At 38.1% G+C, this 13,522-nt stretch overlaps 1 protein-coding gene across 1 annotated transcript in view; it reads left to right on the top strand.

Moving 5' to 3' along the window:
- FYB2 (FYN binding protein 2) overlaps positions 1-13,522 on the top strand; it is a 98,725-nt gene that overhangs the window by 37,960 nt on the left and 47,243 nt on the right. Inside the window, exon 6 of the mRNA XM_045546546.1 lies at positions 12,597-12,697. Coding sequence (XP_045402502.1) covers positions 12,597-12,697 — 101 coding nt within the window. The remainder of the gene's footprint in view (positions 1-12,596; positions 12,698-13,522) is intronic.

A 13,522-nucleotide genomic window follows, 5' to 3' on the forward strand; every position in this document is an offset into this window, starting at 1 on the left:
ACACAATAGGGCCACTGATTGGCCTGACTTTCACAAGGGCAGTGGTGGCAGAAGCAGTGAATTTACTACAAATTTTTCTTTTCTTTCATGTTTTCAAATATTCCTCCTTTTAAAAAAAAATTCACCTGTACCTTCTAATTATTGAGCACTTTCTGTAGATAAAACCTTGTGCCTTATATCCACTCTCTCATTGTAAAACTCCCAGCAGCACCAACCCATGAAGCACAGTAAGTGGTTCATGGACTCTGACCACAGCAAGTTAGGGTGGGTAATCCAGGATGATGCCACTGGGTCTAGCAGTACCAGGGTTTGACCTGGTCAGCCTGGCTCCAGCACAGCCTCTCAGCTACCACCCTAGGCTGCCTTACTGAGGACTCACAGGAACGCTTTCCCTACGACAGTAGACCCATGACCCGCTCTACAAATTGAACCTGGATATCCTCCAGGCAGGGGTTCCTAAAGCCTGCCTTAGCATTTCATTTGCTGTCTGCAGAGAGATCTGGATAAGGGAGGCTGGCCAGGGTGAAGCTAAAATATGAAAGCATTTTGAGTCCAGCCTTGCCTTTTCTGTTCAGTGGCATTCAGATGGTAGGCTGGAAAATATCGTGGGTAAGGAAGAAATCAGACAATCACAAGTCACAGACTTGGAGCCTATTTTTGTACATCAGTATATTCAGGAAGATTCAACGGCAGCTAATTTGAATATGGTCACATGCTGGGCATTGCTTAGCCCTTTTGTATCTGTTAGACTCATTTTAGCCCCATGACTGCCTTGGGAGGAAAATATTAATGTTCTCATTTTGTAGATGAGAAAGCAAGGGCCAGACATGTTTCATGGCTTGCCCTAAAGTGCCAGATAATACAGAGCTTATTCAAGATGTGAACTCAGAACCATGTTAAAGATTTTCAGCTACACTATCCTGTCTCAGGATTTCCCACCAGGAAGCAAGTGTTTTTGGAGATACCAATTAGACTGCAAATCCCACGAGGGATCATCCATGTTTTTCACCTCTTCCCAGGACCTAGCACACAGTGGACATGCAAGCAGTAATTATCTAATGACTAAGTAAGTGATGGGCCAGTGGAATAACAGATAAACAGGATGATGGGAAGAAGGATGGATAGATACAATGATATCATCTTCCATTAGCTTTTATGTAAATAAAACATTTCATTTCAAGACTCTGTTATTGGTATAGTTTGCATTGATATGCATATCCAATATCATATCCTTCTCATATTAAAGCTAAATGATTAGGACAATCTGAGCTCTTCCTTTGCCCTTGTACCATGTAAGGGCTACTGCCATGTCAAAATAGGGACTCTCGTGAAATCCTCTTTCCTCTGCTTTTTCTTGGACGAGTGTCCAGCTCCAGGTGGCACTCTGCCAAGAAGCTTGTCCTTACTATTCTGGCTCTCATGAAAGGCACTCTCCTCTCTTCTCCCCTCTCCTGTGGACTCATTACTTTTTAAATTATTTCTTTAAACAAATCATTAAGCTCTTAGCACACATTTTATATTTACAATAAAATTCACAAATCTCAAACTCTTTACCAGGGCCAAGAAGGCCCTTCCTATATGTTCTGGTCACTGCTTACTCTCTGAACTCCTCTTCTAAGCCCTCATGCCCTTGTTTGCTGTCTTCAACCCCGACTGGCCTTTTGGCTGCTCCTCAAACACAATAAGTTTGCTCTGACCAAGCAGAAATACTTACTTTTTCCCATGTGTGGAGTGGGCTTCTCCCAGATCACCTGAGTGTTCCTCATCATACAGAATTTATATTTTTATTCATTCATTCAATAATTATTAAGCTCCAACCCTGTGCCAGCCATTGTTCCTGATGCTGGCAATGACACAGGAAATGAAACAAAGTCTTTGCCCTCATGGGTATATATTCTAGTTGGGAAGAAAGACAAAAAAGCAAATAATTATATAAAGCAAGACAGTTATATATGCTGAAATACAGCTTTCCTGACTATAGTTCATGTTCCCTCACCTAAGATACTATTTCATATGTAATCCTACTGTATTTTCCTATTATAATTCATTAATACTTTAAATGATAATACTTATTCAGCTTATTTATTTTCTGTGTTATTCTAGATCAGGAGAGTCCTGAGTTCAAGGACCTTTCTATTACTTGTTTTTACATTCTAGAATAGTGCCTGAGAAGCTCAATGAAAAAAATTAACCATGTGATAGCATTTACTCATGTATCTAGGAGTTTCCAGTGTTTCTATGAGCATCACGGGAAGATCCAGACAAGAAAAGCAGTTGTTATTAATAATAATTGGGAGCCTACAATATGTCAGGCACTGTATGTGGCACTGATGAACCAGCAACAAGTGATATACAAGATCCAGAGCAAGAGAGAGAAAATTAAACTAGTTTCAAAAAGTAATGCAATGATGTCAAGACTATGGCAGTGACTATTGAGGGCATCAGGCAGAGTGTCATTGCACATAGAAATAGGTGAGGAGGAGGGGGTGCTGTTTGGAAAAGGCAGGGGAGGAGAACTTTGTTAAAGGGCACAAAGGTCAGGCCCAGGTGCTTGAGAAGGAGCCAGCCACACAGCAAGCGTCCCAGCCAGCAGGAGCAGTGTTTGCAAAGTCCTAAGGGTAGGAGAGAGCAGGGCACCCTTGCAAGACAGAAGGGAGCCCAGCGTGGTTGGAGTGTGGTGAGGGGGGGAGAGAATGGAGGGAAGGACCTGGGAGAGTACATAGGAATGAGATCAAAAGACAGGAGCTTCGTGTTTTTAATTATTATCTTTTAGAAGATTATCTTGGCTGCTGGGCGGAGAATAGATTATAGAAGGGCCAGAGAGAATGACACTTAATCAGTGTTTTAAGGGGAAAAAAAAGGAGAGTTTGTGTGCAAAGGACATTGTGATAAGGATATTAGAAGCAGAGGAATCACATGTACAAAAGCACAGAGGCAGGAAGCAGCCTGGTGTGTTCAGGAACTGTGGGTGATTTGGCATGGTTAGAGTGTGTACGGGAAAGGCAAGCATGCAGCCTGCATATAGTTGTTCAGTAACTAGTGGCTGAATAGTAGAATGGACTTAGATGGCACTCAGCTTGAGACTCAATCCCATCCAGTCTCTTTGTGTTATGTTCCCTTTTCCTAGGTGTATCTTACCTCCCTCTCTAAATTATAAATTCTTCAAAAGTAGAGAGAGGGTCTGATATTTCTTTCTTGTCAGCTGAATAATTAAAGTGTGTTTAAATTTAAAGGCAGCAATGGTTAAAAATTAGAAGATCCAGAGAATGTGTTAGAAGAGGTTAAGAGCATAGGTTTTGGGGTCAGATAGCCTTGGATTCATATTTTGAGCTCCACATACTAGGCTGTGTGATCTTGGAAAAGTTATTTAGTATCTCTGGGCCTTCTGTTTCTTCATATGGGAAATAGTGCAATCAAATCCTACCTCCTAGGGTTGTTGTGAGGATTGCAATAAATATCTGTAATTCTGTTAAGTGGAATTACAATGTTGTAAACACTAGATAAGTGACAGAGATTTGCTGTTATTTGTAACAGCAGGGTTTGTCTGTATCAAGGTCTAATGCTACAGGCAGCAGACCGCAGGCAGGAGACCTAGTTCAAGCCTGCCACTAGCTCAGAGGGTGACCTCAGCTCCCTCTGTGTAAAACAAGGGCAGTTAGATATGATGGTGCACCTCAAAGCAGACACTCTGAAATTTGAAATGCAAATATTTTAAAATATGACCTTAGTGATCAAAGTGAGGGTTTGTGGTCATTTTGTTTCATGCTGCAGCAGTTGCCACTGGTTTATTAAGAATCTACTTTAGCACTTGCATTAGCAGTAGACAAAGTGCTTTTGGAAAATCATTACCAAATTCACCACTAGTTCTACCTTAACCTCAAATTACAGGTTAAATAATAATTTTATTTTATAGGTGATAATAGCAGGCACAGTTGAGAATAGTAATTTCCACATCTCATTTTCCTCATATAAATGACTGACATACGGAAAAACTGATCTGTAAAACTGTTGGATCAGCCTAACAAAGTTTTGAAAAATATCATCTAAAACTCACTCATAAGTTCCTTGACCATCATCCAGTGCTTTGTTGTTTTCATTGTTCAGTTTTCCCTTGGTTCTAGAGTGATTTGTGGTGCACAGGAAAAGGCCAATCAGGAATCAGAAGATCTGGTGTTCAGACATGCCTCTTCTGCTTAACAACAGTGCGATAGTGGGCAATTTACTGAGTGTCTCCAAGCCTCAGTTTCCTCATCTGTAAAATGCCTCCTGCCACTATGGAGGAGATTAAGTAAGATGACATACACAACATTAACATGAATATAGTTCGTGCAAAGAGTGATAAGAGTGTGTGATTTAATGAGTGAGAAATCTGAGAGCTTCTCTGCTTTTGTGTCTTAAGCAGATGTACCTTTCTGCCATTATGGCTTTGGTTATTACTAATAGTTTGTTGAGTCCTTGGGGGTCCTCTTTGCTGTATACTCTAATGACCTCCTTCTTTGATGGCTTCCATTGCAGTGCAAGCTGCAACGCTGTATTTGACTTCAGCTGATACATCCCCTAGTTAAGACCCCAGATTCTGGAATCATAATACTTGGCTTCGAATCTCTACTCTGCCACTTACTACTCTGTGAGCTTGGATTATGCTTCTGTTTCCTCAACTAAAGATGGAAAGAATGATAATATCTACTTCATAGGGTCAAGTGAATTGACACATATAATTGGAACAGTGCTTGGCACATAGTAAATGCTCAATGATGGTTAGCCATTGTTATTGTTTACAAGCCTTCCTTATGAATGAAACCAATGGTCTGACAATATAGCTTCAGAGTTACACTGAGGCCAAAGGAGATGGCATGTTTTGTAAGGTTATGTAGCACATAAATAATATTTACTTGGTCATCATAGTTTTGTGGTCCCTTATAGAAAGAAATGGGCTATAAATATGTAAATAAAAGAAAAGAAATACCTAGTGAGTGCCCAGGGCTGAGGATGTTGTATTAATATTTGTTGTTTGTTATAGTAGAAGTCACAGTAGAATTAGTAAGGTTATGATACATGTGGTGATAGGGTTGTGTGTGTCTGTATGTGTACATATGTGTATATATTATATATCTAAACACACATATACACACATTAAAATATATTTTACCTATAAAGATATATGTGCACACATACAAGCGTGTGTGTTTATTCTGTAAAAATGGTAGAAGTAAGGGAACTAGTGGTAGAGTTGTGGCAGAAATGGAAGTACAAGTTGCACAGGTGCAGAGTAGTGAACGTGGAAATGGTAATATGGTAGTAGAAGTGATACTGGATGTAGCAAGAAAATCCTTTGCACCAAGCACTGCACTAAGCACAATATAATTTATATCATCTTATCCTCATAAAAATAAGATTAAAGGATGAAGGGACGTGGGTCAAAACACCTATCCAAGGTCGCAGCCAACAAGAACTGAGATTCACCATGCATCTGTCTTTCCAAAGCTTATGTCCCTCTGAACCAGGCTGCTCTACTCTTTTGTGGATTGTTCACCTTTAACCATTATCTGATATGAAGAAGACAAAAGTTTTCATAGCTAATGAGAGAAAAACATCCTTTCAGATTCAACATGTATTTTTGTGAACTTGGCACAAATGCATTTTGAGATCCGTTTTAGATAGCATGGATATTTTTAAAAGTCTAATCACTGATCATTTCATTCAAGAGAAGGATTTCTTAGGGTGAAGACCTGTGAAGGGAGTTGTTTTACAAGAAGTATTTTTTGGAAATAGGATGTTGCCCAGGTTGGGACTCTGGGTAATTGAGAAATCAGATGGTCTCATACTCCCTTGTCACCAGGAACCTGTAGGGTTATTACACAGAGCAACTGCGGGCTAAGCAGCCCCCGTTCATCCTGTCTTCAAAAAGCACAGCCCATTGAAATAAGAAGTGAAAGAAACTGGATTTTCAACCTAGGTCCACCCCTCAATAAAATAAACGTAAAAGTATGGCTACTAACAGGTTTTGCCATTCAAGTCTCAATCTTTCTACTTAATGCAAGCTCTTCGTTAGATTTTCCAGAACTCTCTTGCAGTGAAACTTTTTGACTGACCATCATGCCCCTTGGCACAGAAGAAGAAAAGAAAGGAAATTTCCCTGTCAGGCATTTCCCACATGGTGGTGACTCAAGTTGTTCCCACATTAAACCCTCACGGTAGCCCGGTGAGGAAGTTAAGGCTCGGGGAATCTAAATGTCTCCTCAAGCCCATACAGCCAGTGAGAGATGCATCTAATTAATCTAAGTGCAGTGCCTAACACACAGTAAACCCTCAAGAAATAGTAGCTATTATTGTGATTAATAATTTCACTATTTGGCCAAGTGAACAGATGTTTGAATGCACTGTGTAAGCCACTTCTCTAGAGCATACAGCCTAACAGGGAGGTGGACAGGTTGTTCTCCAGAGGATACTGGGGGATTCTGCAGAGGCATCTCAGGGCTGTGGCCCAGAGGTAAACAGGGCAAGCGGAAGTTACCAGAGGAGGGCACTTGTCCATGCTTCAGCCACAAGATCCCAGTGCTTGAAAATTTATTTTGAAGGTGGGATTACAAGGATCCAAACAAAATTAGGAAACTTCTGGTTTTGCATATCATCTTTAATGCTTGCGCTGCATTTAAAGAGCTATTGTTGCTTCTTGAACATAGATAATGTTGAAGATATCATTAAGAAACATTAAAGTTTTATTCTGTAAAGTTTCAATAACTGGAGTTAATAAATAACTGAAGGTTTTCTGTAAGGAAGTAGGAAAAGATGGAAACTTGATGCTATGCCAGTAATAAAACGAACTTTATAAAATGCAAACCTCAAAACTTATCTTTTAAAAATACAATAATTTCTGTTCTTCAGTATAATAATATTACCAGCACACTTTTGTGGAATGCCTGTGTGGAGAGGGCAAACATTTCATTCAATATCCACAATACACCCTTAAAGTAGATTTTATTATTAGTATTTTATGGAGCAGGAAATGGAGGATTAAGGTATTTATCCAGCACTTTATAACTAGAAAGTGGAAGGGAGCTAGGATTCAAGTTCAGATCTGTCTGACCCCACGCCCCAGGTCTGTCTGTTATTATGTGCTGCCTCCCAATAAAGTCTATAATCCTGCAGACAGACATTTTTCATAAACGTGGAAATAAGGAACTTGAAGCATAGATATATTTAAATCATAGAGTTATTTCTTCCCCACAATCCAAGCTCTTTCCTATTGATCCACATTGTGTAAAATCAAGGTGGGTCGCAGATCTAGTTGTAATGGACCAGGGATAGAGGCAAAAGACATTCCCAGGTCGCAAAGAAGGAGGTTAAAATACATCTGCAGCATCTTTTTCCCTTTTAACATTAATCCTAGGACTGATTCTCTGTAAAGACAATTGATCTAAGAGATGCCTTTTTTAAAAACATTTGGTTGAAACTCTTTCTTTATAATCATCTGAAGTCAGGTAGTTATTGATGTCTGACCAAAGTAGTCCAAGAAATTGATTAGACGTCTTCTTTCAATTTTGCCACAGATTGTTTCTTGTTAATAAAGTTAATTTTCCATAGGCCCGACGAGATTGTTAGGGCATTGGAGCATGATACATGTGGCATAGCCTATAATTTAAGGAAGTTTCTTTCAATCACTTCATGAAGAGGGAGGGAAACCAAACTATGAGAGAAGTTACTGATGCATTGGAGTTCATAATTTTTCTTTTTTAGCAAAATGAACTATTCATACGTCTTTTTTAAATAAAATATTGCAGAGAAGATGCACAAAGAAAACTAGAAAAAGTATCCAAAATGGTCAAACAAAGGAGGGAAAACAAGTGGGTGGGAGGTACTTATAATAATAAATGGTGGGAAAAAGAAAGAGAACGTCAACTTTTCATTGCCTATGTAACAAATATGCAAATGCACATATAAATGGAAAAAGTCAGGAAGAAGACCTAATGCTAAGACCTCCTTTGTGTTGAGGTGTTGGGATATGGGGTAACTTTTTTCTCCTCTGTGCTATCCACAACTGGTGTGATGTAGTTGCTCTTCTCCACTTGTTATGGATGCAGTTGAAGGCCCCTTTTTTCACTCCATAATTCCATTTCCCTTCTCCCTTCCCAGAGGCAACTCTGATCCCAGATTTAGGAGTTTATCCATTTAGTATATTCTTATACTTGAACTACAATGTCGTATATATCTGTTAAAGATATGGTATTTAAAATTTTTGTATAGATAGCATCTTTATCCTTCTGCAACTTGTTTTTTAATAAAGATGTGTTTTCCTATTCTATCAATGTTGATATATATTATCTACATTATAATTGCTGTATTTTATCTCATCATATGAACATGTCACAATTTGTTTATGCATTCCCTTACCGAGGAATGTGTCAGTTGTTTTAAATTTTCACCGTTTCAAATAATGCTGCAGTAATCATCCTCTTATGTTTCTAGGTGAATATAAGCAAGTTACTCAAAGCTATTACTTAGAAGTAGAATTGCTAAATACTACTACATAAATAACTTCAGTGTTACTGGATACTGAAAAATGATTCTCCAAAATGCAATAGTTGTGAGAACTCACTCTCTCAAAGCAGTACAAAGATTTCCTGTTTCTCTATATTCTTGCCAAACAAGGTATTACTTTCAAACTGGGATTCTTGCTAATCTGGTGGGTGTGAATTAAATTCTTATTATCTTGATTTCCATTTCCCTGTTTACTATGAGGTGAGGGGTTTACTTTTATAAGCTATTCAATTTTACTCTTTTGTGATGTCTGTCATACACTTTTGTCCAGTATTCTGTGAGTTTATTTGTCTTTTTCTTATTGCTGAAGCTCCAGATAGAGCTCAGATATTAAATTTATTTGTTACACTTTACCATTAAGTATGACATTTGTTGGAAAGTATTCTAGTTAGGAACGTTAGGAAAGTTCATCTTTACGGAATGCTTTTTTTGCATCTGTTAAAATAATCTTTTTTTCCCTTTTATTAAAACAATATGATTAATTGCAATGATAAATTTTCTGATATTGAGTCACCCTTGAAGTCTTAGAATAAATTTTAGTTGTTCTTGAATTATTTTTAATACTGATTAATTCATTTTTTCAGGATTTTATTTAGTTGATTTGGGCTAAAATCTCTTAAGTGAGAGCAGGCTATATTTTCTCTTATTGTAGTTTTCATATCAAAATTATATTATCCTCTTAAAATGAGAAGAGTAGCTTTTCCTCTTTCTGTTCTCTGAAGCTGTTCATTAAAACTTACCTACAAGGGTGGGCATGGTGGCTCATGCTGTACTCCCAGCACTTTGGGAGGCCAAGGTGGGAGGATCACTTGAGGCCAGGAGTTTGAGGCTGCAGTGAGCTATGGTAACATCATTGCACTCTCACCTGGGCAACAGAGCAAGATCTTGTCTCTAAAAATAAATAAATAAATAAAGTAAAACTTGCCTATAAAACTAGCTGGTGGAGAACAAGAAGAGAGGTTGGTTGGGGGTGGATATGGGTATAGGGAAGAATGGGGAGGCATACTGTTGATTCAAGTTCTTTAATGATTTATTGGCCTATTAGTTTTTCTGTTTCTTTTTTAGTCAGTGTGGCAATTTGATATTTCTCTATAAATTTGCCAATTTTCTCTAAATTTTCAAATTTATTGGCAGACAGCTGATCATAACATTTTTAGATTTCTGAAAACCTAAAACTATCTCTAGTTTTTTTTCATTGCTTATCACTAATCTGTGTGTATGTGTATATGCACACATGTGTACCTTTTCTCATGTTCTTTATCAGTCATGCTAAAGCGTGGTCTGATATTAATACACCTACCTCGGTTTTCTTTTGGTGGTATTTGGTTTATGTCTCTTTCTCCAGCCATTCATCTGGAACTTTTGGTTCGTCTGCTTCTTTTTAGTAGCATTAGCTAGTTTTTTAAAAAATATCCAGTCAGATGCTCTCTATTTTATTAGAGTAGGTAATTCTATGGGCATTTATTGCAATTCTTGATCTATTTGGATTTTTTCTCCATTATAATTTACTATATAGTTTCTATATTTGCTTTTTTTCTTACTTTTTTTCTTTAATATTTAAGCTTTCCCATTGCATAGTCCTCTTCTACCAGTTGAGAAGTTAAATATGCTATTTCTGTTCCTTTTAGTGGTTACAATTAAATTTTTACATCTACAATTAGCAAAGTCTAATGTTAATCAAAATTTCTATCTGCTCCTAAGTAATACAAACACCTGAGAATAATTCCCATAGCCCTCTTCCACTATCTTCTATATTATTATTTAATATTTTAATTTTATCATATTCTTAAACTTCTACAAATTAGTAATTTTTTCCAGTCAACATTTAGATTTACCAATAGCTTTATTAATTTCTTTGTTTACCATTGTTTCTTATATCTTACTTCATTACTAGTTCAATTTCTTTTCACTGAAATATGCCATTTTGATGTATTTAAGCAAAGGTCTGTGAGTAGTAAACACACATACTTGTATCCTGAAAACATCTTTGCTTTCCCTCACCTTTCGATGGCAATTTAGCTGGAATCGAATTTCATATTGACAGCTTTCTTTCCTCGGTGTTTTAAGATATTATCCATAATCTCCACCATCTATTGTGCTATTAAAAAATCCATTGCCAGCCTGATTTCCGTTCTGTAGTGGATGATGTCTTTTCTCTCACATAGATTATGCATTTTTTCCTTTGACTTATGCTTATTTACCACACACTGTATAAGTGTGGATTTATTGTTATTTCTTGTATTGAAGTTGCTTAAAGTAAAGGATTCATGTCCTTTTTCAATTTTAGAGAAGTCTCAGCTATTATGACTTGAATATGGACTCCTTTCATCATTCTCTTTCTTCTTTCCTTTTAGTGTCCTTTCAGTCGATTGGCGAAGGAAAGAAAAAAGAGGTAGAGAAGGCAGCAGTAGGATGCATGAGATAGCATGGATGCCCAGCTGGATTTATTTATATTTTTAAGAGATCAGACATAGAAAAAAAAAAAAAATGAGATGGTAAAGCAGAATGGCTGTGAATTTTTAAACTTATAGTTAGCTAGAGGGAAAATACTCCCTAGTGTGTATATGTGGACCTTCTCAGTCTATCCTCCATATCTCTCAACTTTTTAAATATTTTCTATCTGTTAGTCTTTCTGTGCTCCATTCTGGATAATTTCTTTAGATCTAAATAATTCACCAATTCCTCCTTCTGCTGTCTAATCTACTTTCCAACCTCTACATTAATTTTTTTTTATTTCAAAGAATTATATTTTTGATTTCTATAACTCCTTTCTCTTCTCCCCAAATCTACGGGTTTTTTTCCCTCAATCTCTTGCCGTTACCTAATAGCTTCCATTCCTTTATTTCTTTGAACACTTAAACACACTTATATTAAATTCACTTTCATGTTATTCTATTATTTAATTTCCCTATTAGTTATTCTGACTGTCTCATGGCTTATCTCCTGGTGTGGTTTTAAGCTTTTTTGTTTGTTTGTTTTAGAGATAGGATCTCACTCTGTCACCCATGCTGGAGTGCGGTGGCATGATCATAGCTCACTACAGCCTCAAACTCCTGGGCCCAAGGGAACTTCCTGCCTCAGCCTCCTGAGTAGCTGGGACTACAGGTGCTCACCACCCACCTGGCTAAGGTTTTCTATTTTTTTAATAAAGAAAAGGTCTCACCATGTTGCTCAGGCTGGTCTTGAACTCCTCGCCTCAAGCGATCCTCCTGCTTTAGCCTCCGAAAATGCTGGGATTACAGATGTGATCCACCGTGCCTGGTGGTTTTCAGTTTTTAACTATCGTCTCGCTTTGAGTAGGCCTTGTTTTCTTTGGAAACCATAGATGCCATGGGTTGTGGAAGCATACAGAATGATTTCAGATTTGCCTTTACAGGGGGATTTGGATTTCAAGTACCAGTTTTGGCTTTGTGTCTCTGAAATACAAAGATCGTATGAATTTATACCCCACATCTGTGCTTGGTGCTGGGTTGTCAAGTTTCTGATGTTTCATAGGTGACTCTTTCAGCTGCTGTGGCCATCGTGAGATAGCAGCCTTCCCTGCTCATTGCCTGGGAGAGCAGACAGATATTTTTCAGAACTTGTTTTACAGATGGGACAGCATATTGTGACTCTGGACTTTTTGCTGATGGCTTAGTTTCAGCTTCCCAATTAGAGGAGACTTATGGCTCAGACTTACCTTCTGACTCAGACATTAAATCCCCAGATGGCTGGTCAGTAAGATCTCTCTTTATCTGGTCTCAATTTCCCTTTGAGTCCCTTGACTACAATTTTCACTTGCATCTTTGTCAGTTTCCTCTCTCTGTCTGGCACCTGTGGATGTTCCTCTGTTGTTTTCTTTGTGAGCTATGTAATCTTTGCACAATTCTTTGTGCTGTTGTATTTCACCCAGAAGTCCCACATGTTTAGAGCAGGGGTGGTGTGCTTTCCGTACGCTTATGTCACCATATTGGCTAGCCTATATTACTTCTCTAATGAGGAAAAAATACCAAAAGCTTTAAAATGTGTTTAATGAAATGTTATATTTTAAGTAACCTTTTTTTCTCCCTGCTTCTCAGTGCAGAATTTGAAGAACCACATAATTATGAGGCAACAATTTCATATCTGAGACACTCTGGCAACTCCATTAACCTGTGCACTGCAGAAGAAATTGCTGATTGTAAGTGTGCTAAGCCAATTAATATTGTAGCCCTGTATGGAATGAAAATGTGTCAGAAATGGTATTTTCCCTCTAGCTAACTATAAGTTTAAAAATTCACAGCCATTCTGCTCTACCATCTCATTTTTTTTCCTATGTCTGGTCTCCTAAAAATATGAATAAATCCAGCTGGGCATCAGTGCTATCTCATGCCTCCTACTGCTGCCTTCTCTACCTCTTCTTTTCTTTCCTTCACCAATCGACTTAGCTGCTTTGCCTTTTATAGATACGTGGGAGGGAAAATCAAGATATGGCGATTAATTTTTCTTCCTTCTCCTCCTTTAGAAACTTCATCTCTCTTCTCATGGTTTCTTTCTTGAAGTCCCCTGGTTACTCTGTGTGTGGAGAGGGAGATAACAGACCATGAGAATCAGGCCCCTGTGTTCAGTCTGAATAGGAGCAGGGGATTTATTTAATGGATCTGACCACTGGCTCAGAGCTAAGTCTTCCTGCCTCTGGTATTGCCAACAATGCTCAGGCCTTTTTGTGAAAAAAGAGAGCCTCTCAGGTAAAAAAGTGAAGAAGCAGAGACTCACTGCACATTTCGACGTCTTTGTTCTGCCTATAAAATCAGCCAGTTCTCTACAAAAGGCATAAATGTTAGTGCTAGAGTAAGCACTAGTATTTATTGAGCCTGTACTATGGGCCACAGTTCTGTGTTAGGTTGTCTACGCACATCCCTGCTGACAGAGTGGGTTTACTACCCCACTGTTCAAGACAGGAAACTGAAGATCAGTGAGATTGAGTTGTACAAAGTCATGCAAGTAATATGCAGAAGAGCTATAA

The sequence above is a fragment of the Lemur catta genome, chromosome 3, assembly GCF_020740605.2.
Source record: "Lemur catta isolate mLemCat1 chromosome 3, mLemCat1.pri, whole genome shotgun sequence".
Taxonomy (NCBI): domain Eukaryota; kingdom Metazoa; phylum Chordata; class Mammalia; order Primates; family Lemuridae; genus Lemur; species Lemur catta.